We start from the raw sequence: 25,687 nt of genomic DNA on the forward strand, positions 1-25,687 counted from the left end.
CCTACCACATGTTGGGTCTTCCCTTCTTTGCCTGGTACTTGGTTTCTATCTCTTGATAGTATCCTTCTCTTTTCTCAAAGGATCTCTTTTATACCTTATTAGTGGTATCTATCTCTGCCTTAGTCATGCTTGCTATTCACCGATAAATAGCTTTGGATATCACCTCTAGCCATTACTGCTTTGCCATTCTGCGCTTCCCATCAGTGTCATTTGTTGTGTTTTTATATTTTCTCATTTCACCAATTATTATCAACACGAGTATATCAATGTGCTTCTACTGGGCCTAGTCTCGATGAATAGATTCTCACTTGCTGCTTCAACTATACTGTCTAGAATTTTTAGTATTTCTATTGTGTGGTTATGATCGAAAGATTTAGCACATAACACGTTGGAACTAGTAAGAAAACGCAATAAAAGATGCCATTTATCTCGTCAACAAATGTACTGAATAATAAAGTGTTAAATGCCCGATTGAGCATGGTAACAACTGGCCGCGGTGCCAACTACAAGCTGTTAGGCGGCGCCACTACCAAATTTATATTGGTGTACTAACTGCACATCAAACATTAAATCGCAAGCATGTGAAAAAACAACACAAGAGTACATTAATTGATGTGAAGCAGCGAGCACATTCACTCTCGATATTTAGTACATAAAAATATGAAGAGGTGTTTAGTAGTGAAGTATTACGTCTGTATTCTCATTTTTCTGTTATAAAATACGCAGTGAAGTTCAATGATCACTATCTTTTACAGGGAATTCCCACCCCTTGTAGGGAATCAGGGCAATGCTTTAATTCAAAGCTGTGGTTCAAGTTGGAACTTGTAATTTATCTGCGGTCTGTGGTCGACATTGTTACTTGGAGAAACGTTCAACCTTTCGTGCACAATGTTTACAGTCAAGTTGACAATGATACCCCGTGCTATGTGATCGAATAGTATCAAGGTTCGAAAGTACTATAAGTAATCCATGGCCATGATCGACCAATCAAAGTGAAGAATAATATCCGGAGTAATTACTTGCTGAGCAAGTGAGCGATAAGAATTTCGTCATGATGCGTGAGGACCCTCACGTCGACTTTCTTGTCGTAAATAGCGTACTACATCTACATCTATATTCATACTCTACAAGCCACCCAACGGTGTGTGGCTGAGGGTACTTTACGTGCCACTGTCATTACCTCCCTTCCTGTTCCAGTCGCGTATGGTTCGCGGGAAGAACGACTGCCGGAAAGCCTCCATGCGTGGTCGAATCTCTCTAGTTTTACATTCGTGGTATCCTCGAGGTGTATAAGTAGAGGGAAGCAATATATTCGATACCTCATCCAGAAACGCACCCTCTCGAAAGCTACACCACGATGCAGAGCGCCTCTCTTGCAGAGTCTGCCACTTGAGTTTGCTAAACATCTCCGTAACGCTATCACGCTTACCAAATAACCCTGTGACGTAACGCGCCGCTCTTATTTGGATCTTCTCTATTTACTCTGTCAACCCGACCTGGTACGGATCCCACACTGATGAGCAGTGCTCAAGTATAGGTCGCACGTGTGTTTTGTACGCCACCTCCTTTGTTGATGGACAACATTTTCTAAGGACTCTCCCAATGTATCTCAACCTGGCACCCGTCTTACCCACAGTTAATTTTATATGATCATTCCACTTCAAATCGTTCCGTACGCATACTCCCAGATATTTTACAGAAGTAGCTGCTACCAGAGTTTGTTCCGCTATCATATAATCATACAATAAAGTATCCTTGTTTCTATGTATTCGCAATACATTGTATTTGTCTATGTTATGGGTCGGTTGACACTCCTTGAACCAAGTGCCTATCCGCCGCAGATCTTCCTGCATTTCGCTGCAATTTTCTAATACAGCAACTTCTCTGTATACTACAGCATCATCCACGAAAAGCGGCATGGAACTTCCGACACTCTCTACTAGGTCATTTATATACATTGTGAAAAGCAATGGTCCCATAACACTCCCCTGTGGCACGCCAGAGGTCTTGAACCGTTCATTAGCTGGAAATGTTTATGTTTGGCTCTAGTTGGAGACCACCTGTAGCTATTCATGGACTTCATCTTCCCAAAAAACGAAGGAATTGTCTCCAGGCTGCAGTTGTACTAGATAGGTTTGAAGAATATTCTGGAAAATCGAATGATATGGCTACCCAGATAGGCCAACATGAATCTCATCGAACTTTTATGGGAAAGAGTCGAGCGGTCAGTTGATGTACAAAATCTCGCACCGGGAAGACATCCGCAATCATGATGGCTAAAGAAGCAGCATGGCTCAATGTGTCTGCAGGTGACTTACAAATACTTCTTGAGGGCATGCCACGTCGAGATGCTGCACTGCGCCGGGAACATTGTCTCTCTTATTCGGCTGTCACTTTTGGCCTCTCAGTGCATAATCGAAAAACTGCGTGCAATGAATTTCTTTTATTGGGGATTAACTGTTACCTTCAGCAGTCCTATAAGCACTAGTTTTGCAACCCTCCTCTATACTACAATATCCTCACCGCACAGCCTCACGGAAATTCAGCGATGTCCGTCAAATGAAATATATGTATATATAAATATATGAAGTGAAAATTAAGGTTCACATAACACTCCCTTAGGCTACGTCTGATGTTACTTTTAGACCTGACGGTTGTGCCACTTTAAGAACAACGTGTTGACTACCGTATGGCAGAAATTTCTGTAACCGGTTACTAAGCTGCTCAGGTGTTCCGTAAGATAGTATTTTATTCACTAAGGCAGCGTGTAATTGTATGCAATATCTTCCAAACATCGTTGTTAATTGCCTTTTAAATTTCACTGACGAAAACAGCGAACACAGTTTTGCAAGATGGTTATTTGTGGAATCCAGGTATATCCGAGCAGAAAAATTATCGATCTTCCAGAAGATCGTAACGCGGGATCATAAAATTCGTTCCATAATTCTACAGCAGACTGTCATTAGCGATTCTGGTTTACGCACACGGACATATCAGGCAAATAACCGTTCTTAGAGAACGAACCTCATTGTAATAGCTTGGTACAATCTATGTTCCAGCGAGGTAACCCACCTGCTGCTAGAGGGGATACAACTTCTTTTTTATTAGTCTACGTAGATACTTGGACGTGTTCCATGACTTTACCTGCGTCATTTTCCATCTCAGTGAGTGACTTTATAGATGTTTCTGATACGTTTTCTGTCTTTACGTGAGATGAAAACATCATATGGTTGTTCGACACATCGGTAGTAGGAATATGGCGTTTGATTTCACTCGGTGATTTTCGTACTGGAGTGCTTCAGTTCAGTTTGGTTTCATTGAGTTTTTGTTTGTCGACAACGTTTTGGCTTTCTGTAAATGTATGATGAAACTTTCTTTGAATATGTAGCCTTCCCTTTGACAGTCTGACTGGAAACACATCTATAGTGATGCGGCAGTTGTATACTCAGAAGTCTAGCCTTACATCACAATGAGCGTATTGACATTTAATAGACTACTAAGATAACTAGAAAGCAGTGGTAGCAATAACCAACTCACATAGACCAGAGGGTCAGGATTATCGGCTGAAATATTGTTGTTTCCGAAGTAAAAGCCCTTCAACTCGTAGGCGGCTTCTGTCTGCTGTTCCACAGTAGGCAGGTGCAGACTGGGACCCACCACGCCTGCAAAGTCTTCGTTTAGATTGGCGATGAGCTCCGAGTTCTCAAGTACGCCAGATCCTGTGACAGAACAATGAGCCATGAGTTAGAGCGAAAACCTCCAATGGGTGGTATGTAGGATTTACAGCGTATCAGATATATTTCAATGTTAAAGCAAATGAATCGCATTCTCTATCACAGAATCTGGAAGATATATTTTTACAAAGCACTTATTTATGAGAATCAAATTAATAACTGCAATATTTGCTATTAATTACGTTTGGCAGTGGGATAAGGTACTAAAAATATGCAAGAACTTATGTTCTTTTAGTTACCTTTCAAAACGTTTTAATAATTTGCCCGCGGCAGATGTGAATATCCCCGTAAGCCCAGTCAATGTGCAAAAGAAAGCGACGGTAATAATCATGTGGCATTAGTGGACTGCAGGTCTCTCGGTGTTGTTTAGCAGCGTAGGGGGAAATGACTTGTCCACTCCCTCGTGATATGTGACTTCTGTAGCTTAAGTTTGTCTGCGGAACCGTTGTGATTCATTAAGTAAAAACGTAGTTGAAAATGATCGAGGATACTGCTGAACTTAAAGACAACTGGGCTATTTTGTGAGTAATAAAATGAGGCTTGGTCACGTCTCTAAGAATCACACTGGTAACACTGCATCTGTTTCATCTATAGAGACAAATGAAGACAAGTTATAGTCTAGTTATTGAATACTGGCCATTAAAAAAATTGCTACACCAAGAGGAAATGCGGATGATAAACGGGTATCCATTGGACAAATATATTATACTAGAACTGACATGTGATTACATTTTCACGCAAATTGAGTGCATAGATCCTGAGAAATCAGTACCCAGAACAACCACCTCTGACCGTAATAACGGCCTTGATACGCCTGGACATTGAGTCAAACAGAGTTTGGGTGGCGTGTACAGGTATAGCTGCCCATGCAGCATCAACACGATACCACAGTTCATCATGAGTAGTGACTGGCGTATTGTGACGAACCAGTTGCTCGGCCACCATTGACCAGGCGTTTTCAATTGGTGAGAGATCTGGAGAATGTGGTGGCCACGGCAGCAGTCGAACATTTTCTGTATCCAGAAAGACACGTACAGGACCTGCAGCATGCGGTCGTGCATTATCCTGCTGAAATGTAGGGTTTCGCAGGGATCGAATGAAGGGTAGAGCCACGGGTCGTAACACATCTGAAATGTAACGTCCACTGTCCAAAGTGCCGTCAATGCGAATAAGAGGTGACCGAGACGTGTAACCAATGGCACCCCATACCATCACGCCGGGTGATACGCCAGTATGGCGATGACGAATACACGCTTCCAATGTGCGTTCACCGAGATGTCGCCAAACACGGATGCGACCATCATGATGCAGTAATCAGAACCAGGATTCATCTGAAAAAATGACGTTTCGCCATTCGTGCACTCAGATTCGTCTTTGAAAACACCATCGCAGGCGCTCCTGTCTGTGATGCAGCGTCAAGGGTAACCGCAGCCATGGTCTCCGAGCTGATAGTCCATGCTGCTGCAAACGTCGTCGAACTGTTCGTGCAGATGGTTGTCGTCTTGCAGACGTCCCCATCTGTTGACTCAGGGATCGAGATGTGGCTGCACGATCCGTTACAGTCATGCGGATAAGATGCCTGTTATCTCGACTGCTAGTGATACAATTCCGTGTGGATCCAGCACGGCGCTTCGTATTACCCTCCTGAACCCACCGATTCCATATTCTGCTAACAGTCATTGGATCTCGACCAACGCGAGCAGCAATGTCGCGATACGATAAACCGCAATCGCGATCGGCTACAATCCGACCTTTTTCAAAGTGATGGTACGCATTTCTCCTCCTTACACGAGGCATCACAACAACGTTTCACCAGGCAACGCCGGTCAACTGCTGTTTGTGTATGAGAAATCGGTTGGAAACTTTCCTCATGTCAGCACGTTGTAGGTGTCGCCACTGGCGCCAACCTTGTGTGAATGCTCTGAAAAGGTAATCATTTGCATATCACAGCATCTTCTTCCTGTCGGTTTAATTTCGCGTCTGTAGCACGTTATCTTCGTGGTGTAGCAATTTTAATGGCCAGTAGTGTACCTGCGTCGATGTGCATTCGATCTCTTTATATCTGTTTCACGTACTATCCAATATATATCTAATTATTGTGAATATATGGTGTATATTTTGAGCCCTTTGCTCTCAGGTGCATTGTGTATTTAAGTTGGCTTTTAGGAATGATGATCCAATTTCAGAAGGGGACTTTTAAGGAACGCATAATACTGACCGAAAATTATTAAATAGATTACATCGTTCATCCTGCTTTATTAAGGGGACGATACTGTTGGTGACAAATGTATTATAATCCGTGGTTTATTTAGAACTAGTAAGTGTGTAAGCATTAATGTACTAGGCCGATAACCTTGCTGTAAGTCCCATAATACCTGGAATGATGCTGAGTCACCTCAAAAGACATTTAAGACTCGGTAGATTTTTCATGTCTCATAGTATAAAAATAATGTACTGCCTTTCCCGGCTACGTTTCCTACGTGAGTTTAATACTCGTCCAACACTGATCAATAACGCACAGGTAGGGCAGCAGATGCTTTGTCAGCTAAAGCTGTTGAGATAAATCATGCACAGAATACGTACCGGACTCCGCAGAAGTAGTGCCTGTCATGACGGGCACTTTGCTGAAACGGCCGTCGATGAGCATCTGGATAGGGGAGTCAGAGAGGAAAGCACCCTCCATGTCGGGCTCGATGTTTGGCGCCCAGAGAACGCTAATAATGTGTTTCTTCTCCTAAAACCGAAAACCAAATTGTAGTTCTCATTTAAAATCTTAGAGAATGAACTGTTGTTGGACACCATGACCAGTGCCAGTTACCTATCGGCATTCTATAAACTTAAGAGATTTGTCAAAGCTCTGCTTAGCAGCAAATGTTACTTATCGTTACTCACGTGTTACTAAGACAATTTTGTCATGTAGAAACAATCAGTAGCACGAATGCGCTTGTTTGATTATAGAGAGTGTTTATTGCATCTAATTATTCGGAAATACAAGGAATCTGGACGCTGGGTAATGTTTTTCTCCATCAGGTCACTGGTTAACATTTGAGTTTACGCTTGCATTTGGTTTTCCCTGCTGGCTGGGAACAACTTCATGTCATTGTTGCACAGATTATAAGTAGATCAAGAAAAATTAGTACTACGCAGTAGCAGATGTCAGGACATACTATGAGCTGTCAGGCATTAGTCATACGATCATGTTTAAGAAGCTGAGGAAACAGACTTGTCGTAGGTCAGCTCTGTGTGTTAATAGGTGTTGTGACTCAAGAAATTACTCCACACTAGGTTACTGTCTTTGAAGAAATCATTTCGTCACATTTGAGTTCCTATTGAGAAGTGTTACCGTTAACCGCCCTATGCCATCTAGCAACGACCGCTGCCCTTCACTAACTTTTCACTAAAAATTATGCTATTTGTTATATATTTTATTGAAACACTCTTATATAAGACTTCGTTTATTTAATTTACGTCCGTTCCAATTTAATTTTCATTTTAATTACTTGCTGTTCTAACCAAAACATAAAATAAAATATGAGAAACAGGACGTTATACGTATTACCGAAGTGTAATCGTCTTCCGTCTTTATAAGACTAATTTTACAGCCACCACAATTTATTCAATTTTAGAATGATTTCTGTACTCAATTTATGTTCTTTGAACACTTCGTTAAATTCTGATCAGCTTCAGTATGTCAGCAGACGATTACATTTTTCATTTGGTTAAACATTTCTAAAAATATTTCTTTTCATACGATTAGAATATTTTTAAAAAACTGTGCTTTTAAATGGAATTCATTTTAATTACTTTGTAAGATTATTTGTTCATTATGCATGAATCAATAAAGTCTTGGATAGCTTTGCATCCCATATACAGGGTGTTACAAAAAGGTACGGCCAAACTTTCAGGAAACATTCCTCACACAGAAATAAAGAAAAGATGTTATGTGGACATGTGTCCGGAAACGCTTAATTTCCATGTTAGAGCTCATTTTAGTTTCGTCACCTACGCTTCCACCTACGCTCAATGGAGCACGTTATCATGATTTCATACGGGATACTCTACCTGTGCTGCTAGAACATGTGTCTTTACAAGTACGACACAACATGTGGTTCATGCACGACGGAGTTCCTGCACATTTCAGCTGAAGTGTTCGTACCCCTCTCATCAACAGATTCGGTGAGGACCAATTCCATGACCTCCACGCTCTCCTAACCTCAACACTCTTGACTTTCATTTATGGGGGCATTTGAAAGCTCTTACCCCCGGTATCAAATGTAGAGACTCTTCGTGCTCGTATTGTGGACGGCTGTGATACAATACGCCATTCTCCAGGGCTGCATCAGCGCGTCAGGGATTCTTTGCGACGGAGGGTGGATGCATGTATCCTCGCTAACGGAGGACATTTTGAACATTTCCTGTAACAAAGTGTTTGAAGTCACGCTGGTACGTTCTGTTGTTGTGTGTTTCCATTCCATGATTTATGTGACTTGAAGAGAAGTAATAAAATGAGCTCTAACATGAAAAGTAAGCGTTTCCGGACACATATCCACATAACATATTTTCTTTCTTTGTGTGTGAGGTATGTTTCCTGAAAGTTTGGCCGTACCTTTTTGTAACACCCTGTATAACTGGCTGAAGTACGCGTGACAGATTTGAATCCTGCCATTTTTACATGTTACGACTTGTTACAGTGCAGCAGAATGAAAGCTGTATCGTGTTTTTACTATAATCTGTTAGTGTAATAACTAGTAATGTATTTTATTTTACTTCCGTTCCAGATTCTGAAGATGGCTATTGCACAGCCAAAACCGGTAATTTTATTCCAAAATCAACACTATTAAATAGAAGAAGCGGCGATTCTACATACCTCATCTGTCTGGATGAGTGAATCGTCTACCAGAAGATCAGTAGAGTTCACAGATTGTAGGAAGTCGAGCAGCTGTTGCGAATCATTCGTTGTGTAGCCGAGTGCGGCCCCTAGTCTAAGAGTATGAGTCCGAGCTTCTTCAATTGTGCGCGGACGTACGGTGATGAAGTTTCCACTCTGAATGATGGCTCGTGAGAATAGACCTGCAAAATGAAGAATTGCACTCTGTAATTTAGGGTCTACGCTGGTAAAAAGGTCCGTAAGCAGTGCAGTCAGAAGAATGTGAGCTATTCACCTTCCTTCTGGCTTACAGAAAGTAGGCACGAAGTGACGCTACTCTTAAGACATTAGGAAAGTAGATAGTTATTCAATACAACTATTGTATCTCACCACACTGCCACATCTTCGTCCCTACACGGCTTTTTATATGCTTCTAGTCTTCCTAAAGTGTAACGAATTCATGTTTTAGAAAAATACTGGCTATCCCATGCAAGGGTGATCCAGTTCACTCGAACCTGTACCACTAATGAATCGGGCTCTTGAACGCGTCGCTGTGTCAAATAAATAAAAGCTATGCAAAGCAAAATCAGACTCACAATGGTGGTGGGAATAGTGACACTGAAGGTCAGGGTCACCCATAATCTATCATTCCATTCCTGTTCTACATGCTACAGTAGTTTCTCTGCCGTGATTTGCCTCTGATTCAGTGAATGATGTACACTTGGTTCCTAGGTATCATTTCGGAAGGTGATGTTTTGTTTAGGAAACCAAAGGTTTGTCTGGTCAATATAGATGCAGTTGTGTTATATTTAAAAGAACAGCTCCCGTCGCTGTAGCTGGTAAATGAAATGTTGGCCCCATAATGTCACACATGATTCCGTTAATTAATAACCCACAACCTCTTAGCCCTAAGTATCTTCCTCGTGTGGGCTTACATCGTTCATACCAGTTCTCCGCCACAGTTACATTGTCATACAATGTGTACACCCAACGTAGAACTGCTCGCTGGAAGTATAGGTTCGGTTTCATCACCTCCTTTTGACATGGTTGACCCTCTGTTTTGCCCGTGAACATATGCATGGCAAATGCCCTTTCTCCCGTCTGGATCTCAAGTGCAGAATATATGGTGACCACCCCACTTTGACACTACTGTATCTCTCCCTCGGTCACTGGTGTCTGCTGATTCCTATTTTCTGCTATCAGTAACAAAACTCCTTCATTTGCATAAACTTTCCCACTAAATTTTAACCTTACAGAGATCGTGCTACATCTTACTATGTGTCTACAATGCCGTTGGTTCTTAGGCCGAGGAATCGTCGTAAAGTAAATGAATAAGACTCTGTGTCCGTATGTTTTAAGGGTGCACTGAATTGTGCAAAGATTAAAGTTGTTGGTGATGTCATGCATTATTATAGAATGCATGTTTTCCACCACTGGAAACTTTCATAACGTGCACAACTGGCTGCATTCATGCTGCGTTCCACAGTTGCTCAATGACTGTAGGAAGTCACGTTTTGACTGTTAGGCTCGGCTATAAACTGCAGTTGTGGCGGTAGTTCTTGCTGTACTTTCCTCAGTCTATCCAGATGTTGCTCAGGTGACAATAGGATCAGACCCAATTATCCATGAATTCTGTCATGATTAGCTTCTTGGAAGCCCTTTAACGCCACTCTTACATCTCAAATACTACGGTATTCCCTACTGACTGCAGAAGTAATGTTAAATTTATTCTCAAATCCACCACTTGCATTAGTGTTTGGACGACCTCCAAATACTGGTTTAGAATTCTAGCTGATGCTCTGCCATAGTCCATTACCACTCTAATTAGTAGTCGACGCATACATGTGTTATTCAGCATGCCGCTCTCCAAACTCACAATCTGCTCTCGCGCCTTCCACTGTCCTATTTAGCTCACTTCCGACATCTGCATCCGCTGCTCTGGCATCTATGCATCCCTTTCTCTCCATCAGCAGTTCATGTGGCGCTACCCCCTACTGCTGCATGCATTTGCTTCCTCAATCACGCACATGCCACGAACGACTTCTTTTAACGATTTGACACATCATTAAGTGCTCCATTACTGCTCGTTAACTGTTTCAAACCCGAGAGTACCTCTTCCAAGCCCTTTAATTCGTTTTGTAGTTCCCACAGACTAAATAGCGAACAATGTCCACTTGTGGCTAGTTGATACCACAACATGCTGCCTGATAATGAAACTCCTCCATCCAGGTGATTGTTCCAGGAGAAGAGGTACAACACTGCCAAAACTGGCATCCTCACTTCCTCACCCTCGCTGAATGTCGCTCTGAGGACTGGAACCATTACCATTCCCCTCCTCCTAGAAACATGTTGTCTCCGATCAGCATCTCTCACACAATAATTCAAGATAATCCTTACCATAACTTGCACATATGATCCTACCCAAAACGATTTACACAGTACGGTTGCAAGAATAATAATACAACCATTGACTGCCTCCTAGGAATTAAAGTACAGGTCTTCCTTTTCCTGTTGTTCACTTTCCTCTTTGTCTTTTACTCTCTTCTTTGGTCTTACCGACATTCCCCCTCAGATCTATTCTGCTGCACTCTTGAATGGCCGTAAGGGTCAGACATGTACGATCGTTGACGTTATTGATAACTGTAGCTTCACATTCACAGGTGACGTGGTTTCAGTCTCTTGGCTCAAGCCCTGGTATTGTGTGAAAAGCTCTTTTTTTGCTCTCTTTCGTAGTATATGGATTCACAACAGCACCCACGACTGACTCACATTGTATTAAGGTAAAGTTCATGTGCGCTTTGCTGCACTATCCTGTATCTCCATTGCTTTGGTGTTTGTATTTTGGACTCTCTTCCAAACTCCTCTCACAGTTCTCGTAAACTCTCAGACCCACTCTCCACTCCTGCACCATTTCTGCTTAATCAGATCGTATGGCGATGTCATCGTTTTACTATACACCGCCTCTAATGGTGTGAACCCTGTGCTGGTACAGCACTGTGCTCGACTGCACTTTCGAATTATAAGCACTCAGCACAAAAGATAAACACATATCCCTGTCTATATGGGGGGAGTTGACATTATAACTAAGCGTCCTCTTGATCGACGAATCCGCTCCGTCCTTCTGTTTAACTGAGCATGAAGTACACAAGTCCTTCATCAGGTCTGACATGAAGTTCATTTCTTGATCCGTTATTATCTTGCTTCCCAAACTTCTCTTGATCCATTATTCTCGTCTCTTGCATCCCAAACTTCAATAACGATCTATTCACTAATGCTTGCATGACTGTGACTGCTTTCTGGTCCAAACTCGCCACTATCTCCATGTAACGAGAAAAATGGTCTGTTGTACTCGGCACAAATCGATTCCTTGCTGGTGTCCGGTTAAACAGTTCTAACAATGGGGATGGTCTCCAAGTAGTCGGGCATAGCGATTTCCAGTCATTGATCGGTTTAGTTGGACCAGCGGACCCAGTCATTCCATATAATTACAGCCTATACCACCAGCTTTCACTGTGACTTGTTGACAACTTACATCCATGGTTTCGTGGGTCAGAGCCACTCTCGAATCCTACCATCAGCTCTTACCAACTGACATCGAGATTCAGCTGAGGTCACAGTTTTCCAGTCGCCTAGGGTCCATCCAATATGGTCACGAGGCCAGGAAAGGCGCTGCAGCCCATGTCGTGCTATTAACAAAGGCAATCGCGTCGGTCGTCTGCTACCACGGCGCATTAAAGCCAAATTTTGCCACACTGTCCTCAGGTAAGTTTGTCTTAAGTCCCACATTCATTTCTACGGTTAGTTCACGCAGTGTTATTTGTCAAATGGTTCAAATGGCTCTGAGCACTATGGGACTTAACTTCTGAGGTCTTCAGTCGCCTAGAACTTAGAACTAATTAAACCTAACTAACCAAAGGACATCACACACATCCATGCCCGAGGCAGGATTCGAACCTGCGACCGTAGCGGGCGGTCGGTTCCAGACTGTAGCGCCTAGAACCGCATGGCCACTCCGGCCGGCCGTTATTTGTCTATTAGCACTGAAAACTCTATGCAAACGCCGCTTCTCTCGGTCGTTAAGTGAAGGCCACCGGCCACTGCGTTGTCCGTGGGGAGAGATAATGCCTGAAATTTGGTGTTGTAGGCATAGTCTTGAGACTGCGGATCTCGGAATACTGAGTTCCTCAACCATTTTACGAAATGGAATCTCCCATTCGTCTAGCTCCAACTGCCATTCCATGTTCAGTGTCTGTTAATTCCCGTCGTGTCACCATAACAACATCTCGTGAGCATAAATGAGAGCTCCACCAATTCACCGCCCTTTTGTGCCTTGTGCACGCGGTACAACCAGCCATCGCACATGTGCATATTGCTAGTTCATTACTTTAGTCACCTCAGTGAAATTAAAAGATTTATTTCAAGATTTTTGAGAAATGTACAGCTCATCGCATCATTACATGCTCCTTTTCTGTACTTTTTTCCTTGGTTATTAGTGTTTCGGTGTTACCCTCCTGTCACATATTTGAAGTACTCACTTTTTAGATCATATGCTGATTATGTACACTGAATAAAGCTAAACGGCTGTTGTTATATTCGACATCCATCTTTGTGTTCTTAAGATGGAAAACGAATATGGCAAGAGCCGTTTGGCTTTATTCAGTGTACACAATGAGCGTCTGATGTAACAAGTGCACACACATATTATATGATCATTTGCCTACAGTTATTATTTTGCTGTGTTTAAAATAGTTTGGTAATGATTAATTTAATTTTTAGGGTTCATTACACCATCTGAAGACGAAAATTTTCATATTGTTGAAACCTAGGCAAAAGGTTCCAATAAACCTCTATTTGCAACTAATTTAGCTGATGTTTTCAGTCTATCCAAAGATCGATAATAATGAATTTTTGATATGCGCCTTCGTTATTTGTTGCCAGCCGCGGTGGCCGAACGGTTCTAGGCGCTACATTCCGGAACCGCGCGACTGCTACGGTCACAGGTTCGAATCCTGCCTCGTGCATGGATATGTGTGATGTCCATAGGTTAGTTAGGTTTAAGTAGTTCTAAGTTCCAGGTGACTGATGACCTCAGATGTTAAGTCCCATAGTGCTCAGAGCCATTTGAACCAATTGAACCTTATTGGTTTGTGTGATTGATAAAATTCTAACGCCAAGGCATAGTACAAAGCTGTGAGTTTACTAGCGAGAAACAGCGATCTTAAAACCAGTAATTTGAAAGAGAATGTGTTGTAACACGCTGATAAACTTAAGTGATGCTGATGTGACAATGAAAGTCACATATGTCGAACGTTTCGAAACGGAAATTTACGTGAAATACTCATGTGAACTGACTGCCAAGGAAAAGAAACTCGCTTCACAGCAATATTTCTACGAGTCGCGCATTTTGTTTATGGAACAAGAGTTCCGCTGCTTCCCAAATCACAAGCTGCAGACAGTCCATTAGAGTCGCCACCTTTTGTTTCCTGTCTGTCACATTAAACAGGCTTCCGGCTCCCTCCACTACACGTTGCCACAGCTTCCACAGTTTTCCGAGGCCCTAAACAGAGAGAAACTACAGTAAACATAGCATTTATTTAGTGTCAACAGCAATATACAGCACTTGTAATATAGCGCTATGTCTGTTTATAGCGCAATGTGTTTTAGAGTTGCAACTTGTAGGCAGTTAGGTTGTTGTTGTACTTTGCATTTTTGTTAAATTTTACAAATAATTATCATCTAGAATGATGAGACTAGTAGTTTTGAGGAACCGATTTGTACAGTACTTGCTAGGAAGAGATGGTGATGACCACGCGCCGACTTACAAAACGAAGTATCACCACAAAAAATACTTCCGGAACTGCGAAGTTGGTGCCAGTGAACTAGAGGAACAACTGTTTGATGTCATTTCACATGGTATTTCGCAAGACGTTATTGACGTTTCCCCAAATATAACTTTTTAAACTCATGCTTCTGTGTCAGCAGATATAGTCGATATGGACAGCGACAGTAAAATATCAAATGTAAGTGCTACTAAAAGTCAAGATCATTTGACAATGTTCCAGAGGGATATCTGTGCAACGAGTCAAAATGCGTTGGAAGTGTACAAAAATACATCTAAGATTCCAATATGCAACGTGAAAAGACAACAAAGAGTTACAAATGAGCTATCAGTCAGGCCCAACTAAAATACAATACATCAATCAAAATATCAGTAAGTTTACTAAGAAAACCAATCAAAAATTAGTTACATTCAAACCGGAAATCCATATAGAAATCTAAAAGTTAATTAATGAAAGTGAACACAGCAAAAATCGGTAAATGGTGCAGAGCTTAAAGAATCGTCTATTGCTGAGCAGACATTAGAAGCTCGTGAAATCAAGATAAAGTGTATGGCATCCAATGGAGTTCATTTAAACATAAACACATTATTAAATTAATTATTAAAATATGATTCTAGTCACAAGAGACGGGATTCTGAAACAGAGAATATAGTCAAAAGTCACATAAAGCTCTAAAGTAGTGCAACGGGAAACTAAATGCAACGAGAATGTAGGTGAGATTCATCTCGAACTGAACGCAGTTTGGGGCAAAACTGAAAGCAGAGTAGTTTAGGAATTAAAATCAATTAACAGCAAACTGGTTTCATTCCACAGAAACAGCGACTAATTATGAAAAGCAGACGAAGGCAGAAATCAAGCATCGGCTTGAAGTTTGGTATGCACTGAGGGGACGATACGACAACTTAGAAAATTTTTGCAATTATCTCACAATTAGCAAATGTCGTAGCTTCTCGATCAGAGGAACAGACGTTGCATTTACTAAACAATCTGATGGCAAACTACTACCTGAAGTATGTGATGACAAAAAGCGTACTGTCTATGTCACAGCAGATTCCAAGAAGAAGCTCTGTCGAGGGTGATGAGAATAGGGTCACAATGTACAACTTATGAAACCAAAATGAATACAAGTACAGCAACGTACAAAACAGCAGCAGCTATGAAGAGTTTTTCCTAACTTATTTGTAATACAACCTGTACTTGCAAGACCTTCTTCAGGAAACCTATTTTATCTACATCATTATGATGACATTACAGGTAAAAACATTTAAAAAATTAACTGAAACGTGTAAAACTAATGTTAACATGAACACTGGATCAGTTAGATGGACTTGCTGGCAACAACAAGAACATAGAAGTTTGGCATAATTTTTGAGTGAATACGGAATGACGAAACGATCCTAACGATAGCGCCGCGCAGGGAAAGAGTAACACGCCGTCACCAGAGGGAATGACGCACCACCGACACAATATATCCGTCTTCATTCTTGGGAAGACAGGTCGCAGCATCATAATAACCAAGCAGCCGCGTAACTGTTGCTACAGTCCTCTAACACCAAAATGAAGAGGTCATAAGAAACCGAGGAAATGTCAGGATCATGGTGGTAGTGATGAGGAATAAAATTTAGATACGTAGCCTCATGGTAGTAACAGCTCGTTTGTGAGTATGTAATTGGTAATTATAGGGCCCGAACTACATTATTGTTTTTTCTGTTGTATATTTCTGCAGTAGAGTCCACTCTTCTACTTTCTAGATATCAATCAAGAAACCCTTTAATTATAGACCAATAGCAAGCGTGAGAGGATTTCAACGTACAAAACCCTATTATGTAGTGAAGGAAGCTACGGAGCCCAGCGAAGAGAATCAGATATAACTCCACATTACTTCAAAGATGATGCTACAGCAGTACCACATAATTTAAACAATAGCGTGACAGTAATCATACGTTATCCAGAAGATTAACCCAACACAAGGTCATGGGGATTACGCATTGAGAAAACAAATTGATTTTGCTACAAGCTTAAAATCATTGTTGAATACATTATTTCCAAGAAAGGAAGCTAACGTTTACCTATTGCTATTAGCAGGAACGAATTATTATTTTCAAAGAACATTAACAAGAGATGTTACGTTAAAGTCGAAATAAAAAGAAACTTAAAGGTTATTTACAATTTATTTTCAAATTTTGCTAAGAAAAAGATTAGAAAGGTAAACAAACAGACCGTTAGTTTGTCAAAGGGTAACATCCAGCTGATTATCATGGCCAGACAATGCAGGCTATACCATGGCACTCTAGATTCTGTTATACTTGCATGCGTAGAATGGAGTGAGTGCCCTAACCTCTCCAGAGTTTATTTAGCATGCAGGGTGATTCCGTGACTATGTTATGATCTTTCACGGATGATGAGAAGGGTAACTGTACCCATTTGCTATAAGGGGCCCTCGTTCGGAAACGATCGAGTATAAAGTTATAAGCAAAAAGCGTTCGGATACCTCTGATGGTGGACCTCTTCAGCCGAAAGGTCTTTGCTTCCATATTTTGGGAGGAGACAGTATGCACCAAAACTGGAAAAAAATTGGTTAGTAAACATGGGCTCTGAATACCATACTTTAAGTGCTACGAGCACTTATTCGGCAGAAATGTGTTTCACACTAGCGAAGATAAACAAACTCTCTATTCCTTCTTGTTGTTAGCGTATTCCATGTGTTCCTCTCTTCCACGATTCTGTGAAGAACGTCATTTATTATGTTTTCAATTCACATCTCGGACGCTTCGATTCTCTATTTCCCGTATCACACTGTCCATGATTTACTGCCATGTAATACTGTACTGCAAACATACAGCCTCAGAAATTTCTTCCTAAAATAAAGGCGTATATTTCATGCCAATAGACTCCTCTGGACCAGAAACATCCTCTTCGCCTGTGATAGTCTGCTTTTTATTTCCTGTTTGCTTCGTCCTCCATGGGTTATTTTGCTTCCTACGTAGCAGAATTCCATACCTCCATCTATTTCGTGATCATCAATTTTGATGTTAAGTTACTCGCTACTCTCATACCTGCTACATCTCAACACCTTTGTATGTTTCCGCTTTATTGTCAGTCCACATTCTGTACTCATCACACAGCTAATTCTGTCCAACCTGTCTTATAATTCTTCTTCACTTTCGGTGAAGATAGTAATGTCATCAGCGATACTTATTGATATCATTTAACGGAGAATATTTATTCCACTCCTGATCCTCTGTTTCATTTTCATCACTGCTTCTTTGACGAATAGGTTAAGTAGTAAGAGCGAAAGACTGCATCCCTTACTACATCATTGTTAATCCGACCTCTTCGTTTTTTGTCTTCCAATCTTACTGTCCCCTATTGGCTCTAGTACACATTGTTCATTGCCTGTCTTTCCCTAATGGCTTATTCCTATTTTTCTCAGTATTTCGAATATCTTGCTATATTTTACATTGTCGAATGCTTTTTCCAGATAGACATATTCTGTGAAGGAGTCTCGATTATTCCTCAACCTTACTGCTACTATCAAGCGCAATGTCAACACTACCTCTATGGTGACGTTAACTTTCCTAAAGCAAAGCTCATTGTTATATAACAGATCCTAAGTTTTCTTTTTCATCCTTCTCTATTTTATTCTTCTCAGCAGCCTGGATGGATGAGCAGTTATGCTGACTGTCAGATAAATCTCGCCTTACCTACCCTTTAGTTCTTCGGAATTGTATGAATGACATTTTTCCAAAAGTAGTATGGTATATCGCCAGTCTCATAGATTCTACGCACCAACCTGAATAGTTGTGTAGCTCACACTTCCCCCAAAGCTTTTAGAAATTCCGATGGAATGTTATCTGTCTCTTCTGATTTATTTGACATCAGTTCTTCCAAAGGTCTTTTTAATTCTGACATTGGATCACGTATGCCTGCGATATTGACACCAACTTCTTCTTCTGTCACGTCATCAGACAAATTCTCCTCTCCGTAGAGGCCTTCACTGCATTGTTCCTACAGAACTCTTCTGCGGTTAACAGTGGAATTCCCACTGCACTCTTAACGCTATCGCTGGTTCTTTTAATTTCACCAAAGGCTGTTTCGTCTTTTCTGCATTCTGACCCAGTCTTCCCGAAGATGATTTCTTTTTAGATTTCTTCTCATCTTTCCTATACCTATTTCGTCTTTGTTGTCTTGGCCCTCTATCTATTTCATTCCTAAATGACTTATATTGCTGTATTCTCCTCTTTCCATTAACATTTTTGTTCTTCTTTCTTTTGTGTATCAGTGGATATATTTCTTCTGTTACCGAAGCTTTCTTGGCAGTTACTTTCCTTGCACGCATGTCTGGCCAACATCCGTGACTGCCCTTTTCAGACGTCCCCTACTCTTCAACAGAACTGTGTACTCTGGTATTTCTTATCGCAGTATTCACATTATTAGCGAACTGCAAACGTGTCCCATCAGTCGTCAGCACCTCAGTATCACTCTTCCTTCCTCACTGATTCTTCCGGGTAACTCTCTTAAACCTTAGACTAATCTTCATCATTAGTAAATCGTGACCTGAATCTATATCTGCAACCGTGTACACCGTAGAATGCCGTATCTGATTTCGGAATCACTGTGTGACTACGATGTAATCTAGCTGGAATATTTCCCTGCCTCCGTGTCTTCTCCAAGTACACCTTCTCCCCTTGTGATTCTTGAACAGAGCAATCTCTATCAGATTCTGAAATTTATTGCAGAACTCAATTAGTCCTTCTACCCTATCATTACTACTGCCAAGCCCATAGCTGCCCGTAATTCTGTATTCTGTTCCTTCCCTAGAATCGTGTTCCAATCCCCCGACGATTATTACAATTTCCGGTTACGTATTGAATTATCCATTTAATATCCTAATATACTTTTGGCATCGCTTCGTTTCTGCTTGCGACGTTGGCATGTATACCTGAACTATCGTTGTCGGCGTTGGTTTTGTTATGGAATCTGATGAGAACAGCCCTACCATTAAAATGTTCTCATAGTACTACTTCTGTTATACCACAATATGCCTTTGTTCATATTATTCTATATTCGCCTGACCGGAAATCCTTATCCTCATTTCATTTCACTTCACTGATCCCCTATGTGTCTAGACTGAGCCTTTCCATTCCCCCTTGCCGGTTTTCTATATTTCCTGTTGCGTTCTAGGCGCTTCAGTCTGGAACCGCGCGACCGCTACGGTCGCAGGTTCGAATCCTGCCTCGGGCATGAATATGTGCAATGTCCTTAGGTCAGTTAGGTTTAAGTAGTTCTAAGTTCTAGGGGACTGATGACCTCAGATGTTGAGTCCCATAGTGCTCAAAGCCATTTGAACCATTTGAACCTGTTGCGTTGAAGCTTCTGACATAGCATGCTCCAACTCGTAGGATGTTATTACGTCTTTGGTAGTTTTATCTTCTTCTGACGGTCACCTCCCACTAGCAGAGCCCTTCCACATATCAGTGGGAGAGTCAACCGGAATATTTGGTAAAGAGGTCATCAGGACACTTCTCAGTTTCAGATGAGAAGCTCTGTGGATAGACTTTATGTGTCTTCAATTCAGTGATTTCCATTCTCTTCTGCACCCTAATGCTAGTGATCATTGCTGATTCCTGAAAGACAGTTTCGCTCACCAAGCCCAATAGAGTGACCTGAAGGTCTGTATGGTGTTCCGCCTTCTTAGACAAGGCCGTTGGCACAAAGAATGTGAATGGCTGGCTCTGAGTACTATGCGACTTAACTTCTGAGTCATCAGTCGCCAAGAACTTAGAACTAATTAAACCTAACTAACCTAAGGACATCGCACACATCCATGCCCGAGGAAGGAGTCGAACCTGCGACCGTAGCGGTCGCTCGGTTCCAGACTGTAGCGCCCAGAACCGCACGGCCACTCCGGCCGGCAAAGACGGTGATTTATTGTGGCGGATGTCTCGGCTGCTATTGGTGAATATTATTTGATCCATACACCGAAATTTCACGATCCTACATCTACTAAGATACTCAGCAAGCCACAGCACGGTGCGAGGTGGAGGGTACTTTGTACTAATACTAGTCATTTTCTTTCCTGTACAAAGCATGCGAAGTAGCTGTCACGATCAATTTCGTTAATTAGTCAATGAATTTGACATCAATGACATGCCTGGTGGGTGGAAGTTAGGGCTAGAGAACATGGACATGTTCCACGAGTTGAGCGGCTACAGTCATTTTTTCGTTGTGGCGTTATCTTTTAACGAAATTTCAGTCCCCAAGCTACACAGGGGGAGATGACCATCGGAATAAAGTCAGCTATATTACTGACTTTATTAAGTCGTACACACTATAAACGTGATATTTGCAACTCCTATGTTCTGCTACCTAAAACACTTCATATGTGACCAAGCATTTGGTTACTTTAAGTGAGTTCGAAAGTGAGGAGTGATCCTGTGAGAGAGGTAGAGCGTGCCCTTAGCACTTCGTGATGCGGCAAAAATGAGTTTAGTATTCTAGTCTTGTTATGTAGGACATGGCAGTTATGTTGGCTGAATAGCGAAGTAGCCAGTATACTGCTTGAGCTGTGACAGAAGCGAAAGTACGCGTTTCATGAGAAAATTCAAAATGACGAGTGTTTGCACTGCACGATTATTCCCCCCCACCCACCATGTAAATTGTTCTGGTTGGAATTCCCACAGTCTGGTTTGTGTCTTGGCCTCCATGGTTCCCTGCAAGCCTGAAGTAGCTCAAGTTTCGTGATCGTGAGTGTGTGCAATCAGGAGGCATTTTTCTCCAGATATGTTTCATGTAAGGTGAGAACGTTGTGGTGGAGAACGGTGCTTGTGTTCTCAAATGTCAGTGCACAAAAGACCTCGAATAAATTTACTGCTACGATCTACTTGTGACGGAAATTTAATTACTTGATTTGCTTTTGTCTTCGCACATACATAGGGGTGGACCATGTCAGTCATTGTAATATGATCACCGATGTCACGTGGGCTGCTGGGATCCTTTGCTATTCGTCCGTGGGCCTGGATGCAAGGTTTATGGATACTGTGGCAAGCAGACACGTTGTCGCGATGGTTCCAGTGAAGTCCAGGAAGGGACTTATTTTTCTAGCACGTAGCATCTCTTTGAAGCTGTTAATGGGTGTGTATTTTATAGAGTCTGTTTGAGGTATTCATGCTAGACAGAGTGGAATTTGAAATGTTTAGGCCTTTGTTAGCGATATTCTTGTATGTGATATGTTATTCCCACCATCAAACGGTTGCACTGTAATCAGGGCAGGACATCACGCCTGATATTTGTGGCAGTAGAAAGCTAATAATTCGTACAACCTCTTCCCTGTTGGCACAACTGCGCAAGTGGTTTCTGTCTCCTGATGCTTTGTTTTTGGATTAGCACAACTTTTGGTCTGTGCTCCACATGAGCCAGTCCTGTGTGCGGGTAAGTCTCCCAACCTGTGCCCACGGGAAACCGACGTGTCCAGCGCGGCTGAGATTCCTGGTTTGTTTGCCCTGTGGTGCAAAGATGTGATTGAAAGACTTTTTTTCGCCACATATGGGCCATGGTGGGAGAGAAGGGTGCTTGTGTAAACACTAGCCAGTCTACATAAAACCTTGGACGTATGACGTGTGTTTGTCCTGCAAATTGCATTATTCCGCACAATCAATCATTTTGATGAGATAGGTCCTGCCAAATATGCAAGCGATCAATCAAAAGGACCTCAATAGTTTCGGAAAACATTGGCATCAATACAGTAAGGATTCTGACATAACTGCACTACTATCAGAAGTACGATGCGGGATGACATCATATTAGGGGAGGTACTGCAACTTAATTATTTCCTACCAGGGAGGAGCCTTATCTCCCACAATCTGAATATGGAGTAATATGCTATTGACATTGATTTGAATTTTCTGTCGTGAGATCCTTCCTCGCTAGCACAGACTGAGTCTTTCTGCATCAGTTTCCAGATGGAGTTTGGAGGGTGAAGTGAGGGAGGGGAGGGGATGGCTGTGGGATTTCCTAGGACTGGTGGCTCAGAACTGAACAAGTGCGCCTTTTCACAGAGTGACAGTGGGAGAGGAGTGGGAGAGGGAGGGGTGGGGGTACCTGAGGACTGATCGTCCCTAATTGATCATAACTTCACTTAGTAGGCTGATAGGTTAATGGGACTGAGAGATGGAGGGGTGGTTTGATTTATCAGTTTAATTAGTTAGCATATCAATCTGATATCACGAGTGCACCAGGATCGGCTTTAGTCCATCCTCTCCCTATGGTCATAGATCATCATCATTTAATCTTTTACCAATTTGTCCATTTCAGTCCAGTTTTACTAAAAATTACTATCCCTCTAGACATTCATCAATTATGTCTTGTAAATCATCTAAGAAATCCCTCTCCTTATCAGGCACATCGTCGATAGGGATGTACATCCCAAATTAATTCCAATTTTCTTCCATGAATTTTTATTTTTAGACTTATTGTCGTTTCATTCATTCATTTCCAATTAACTATTCTTTGTTTCCATTTTCTTCTAATTAGAACTGCTATGGCTGCTTCTGCTCTGTCAGTTTTTTCCACATCAACCCAAAGCAGAATTTAATTACCAATTACTTCTTGTCCAGATTTTTCTTTTTTCTTTTTGCCGTTACCAGGATATACATTTGCAGTACTTCCATTTCTTTAATGAATTTCTTAATTTCTCCTGCTAACCCCTGTTTATTCCATGTCCCACAAATCAGTCCTTGTTCTTAACCAGAATTGATGCCTTTTGATCTGTCAGGCTTTTTATTTTCTTTGGGAAACATAGCAAAAGTTGTTTATGCTGAGGTAGGATGTCAAACCCACGGCAAACCCACAACCTGGAGTACCGGGATTTTCCCTCAGTGTTTACTCCATTGGAGAGGCTGTTCCCCCTGTACTATGTTACCAGTTCAAGAAGGATAAACATAGGGCTGAGTAAAGGGAAATATGAGACGTTGTATGACACTCTTTGCCTGAATCCTCTGCAAGAGGCTTGTCTGGCATACGAGACCCTACCATAAGCTACGCTACTACCAGTATTGCTCTCTGCTTCATTGGAACATGCGAACCTTCTTGCCCGCAGGCAGAGTGCTACTTTAAGTCGATGTCTCCTCGAGAGAACATGACAACACTCGCAATTATGGACGGCTATAGAGACAGTATCACTCAATATTCCTGCAGTGGACTTCCTGGCATTTATTCAGTCCGTACCTCATCGAGCTGCTGCAATACGCCAGGCAAAAGGACGTCCGGCACAATATTAGGAGGCATTCCATGCCTTTTTCACGTGAGTATATTTCAGTACTGGCAATAAATAAGCCACATTTACTACAAACAGTTTAAATGTGGAAATATTCAATTTGGAAGGGCTTTGCGATTGCAACATCTGGTACTACAATCAAACTTTAGTCATCAACACGTGCTGCTTATCTATAATTTTTTGTCACTAAAACAATACGGAAGCCTTGTGTATTTCTCGAAAACCTTATGGAATAATTAATTTATGACAACAGTGCCACATGTGGTTTGAACTCAAAAATTTACATATTTTGGTTGCAAGCATATCTGATCGGTACCTTGTTGCACCATCATCTTCAGCTATGTTTAACCTCTGTCTTGTTCCATCACTGTCTTTTGTCGAGTTGTGATTAATGTACTTATTAAAGGAGGTCTCCTAGCGTATTACGAATCGATGCAGTTTAAGTGCTGTATCATAGTTAAAAGCACATCAAAACAACTCTTTCTTCCTTCCTAAATTATTGTTTAGTCATTTCGTTTCGCTTTTGGCTACTCTGAATGTGCTTTCATTTTTATTTTTATCTTTTTCTTACACTGAACATTTTGTTTAGATTTTGGTGTTATTTGATAGTTGCTTGTAGAAAATGCAGTCTGTAATCGATTCAGAGAGTTCTGCACTGTTCTGCTGATTGGTAAATGTCGCAGAATACTTCAAATGTTCGATTTGTACATAACTTCCGTTACATTTCCTTTAATTGCAAATAAAAGACAGTCTTATTGTGTTAATAGCATCGCTTATATTTTCTACTGTAGTACTCGCTAAGATGGTGTTCGCTAAGGTGTAGCATTCCTCAAAATCTTGTAAAACCGCTACGTGATATGATTTCCTTCTATGAACCGCCAATTACGTACTCACATTTAAATGACACCCTTTACATGTTTTGGACGTGCAGATACTATTGTCAGACTTGAAAAGCATCATAGAACCACTCAGATGTAGAAATATATAATTTGAGGGTGCACTGTATCTGACATCATGTGTGAGCCTAAAAAGCTGAATTACTTAAATTGTTTTATTTAGGCATGAAAACAGCATTGGGCACGTAATTTCAGAGCTACAATCATGTTATATGCTAAGTTTGACAAGTGTGTGTGTGTATGTGTGTGTGTGTGTGTGTGTGTGTGTGTGTGTGTGTGTGTGTGTGTGTGTGTGTGTGTGTGTGTGTGGAAAATAACATTGTGGCACTTAATGCAAGAAATGCCTTTGTTATATATCTGCCGTATTTTTTGAAACATTTTAAACTTGTAAAGAACATTGTGAAGTAAATCAAACTTTGCACATCCACTAGTGCTGCGTAACATGTACATATCTAGATTATTGTGTATGTGTATGTATGTATGTGTGTGTGTAGCTAATGTATTTTAAATATGCAACGTTTATGTAAGATGTAAGTTCTTACAAAAAAAAAAAAAAGACAGTAGACTGGCAGCTGCTTTGGATGGCTACTCTGGGGCTACATTTTGCTACATTTTGATTTAATTTTGATTTACAGTGAAATGCCGTAGGGTGATTGGTTGTTTAGTTTCAATATTATGGGAGAATAGATGGAGACGAGATGGGAAGGGGGAGGCGGAGGGAGGGGGAGGGGAAGGTAAGATCTAGGTTTGTTATTTGATGATGGTGAAGTCATTGCTACACAATCTTGGATTGTGACGTCATTGTCCTACCTGTAGGAAACTCGCATTAACACGTACACTTAAAGTCAGTGGCATTTCTGTACCGTATTTGAGGGCAAAGGGAGCCAGTAATCTCCTCCATAGATACACTACTGACACATAAAAGGACCTAGGATCACTCTCTGCTTTGCTATAAGGAACAAACTAATTTGCAAGATTCGACGAGAGTGGGAAAGAACTTGTGACGTGTATCAGTGCTACATTCTGCACCACCCCATGTGAACTATTACATAAGAATCAAGGTGACAGCACTTTCA

At 41.4% G+C, this 25,687-nt stretch overlaps 1 protein-coding gene across 1 annotated transcript in view; it reads right to left on the bottom strand.

The window, feature by feature from the left end:
* LOC126175414 (cholinesterase-like) overlaps window positions 1–25,687 on the bottom strand; it is a 95,509-nt gene that overhangs the window by 43,504 nt on the left and 26,318 nt on the right. Inside the window, exons 5-7 of the mRNA XM_049922212.1 lie at window positions 8,602–8,804; window positions 6,318–6,468; window positions 3,538–3,719 (exon numbers count right to left, since the gene is read on the bottom strand). Coding sequence (XP_049778169.1) covers window positions 3,538–3,719; window positions 6,318–6,468; window positions 8,602–8,804 — 536 coding nt within the window. The remainder of the gene's footprint in view (window positions 1–3,537; window positions 3,720–6,317; window positions 6,469–8,601; window positions 8,805–25,687) is intronic.

Source organism: Schistocerca cancellata, chromosome 3, assembly GCF_023864275.1.
Source record: "Schistocerca cancellata isolate TAMUIC-IGC-003103 chromosome 3, iqSchCanc2.1, whole genome shotgun sequence".
NCBI classification, from domain to species: Eukaryota; Metazoa; Arthropoda; class Insecta; order Orthoptera; family Acrididae; genus Schistocerca; species Schistocerca cancellata.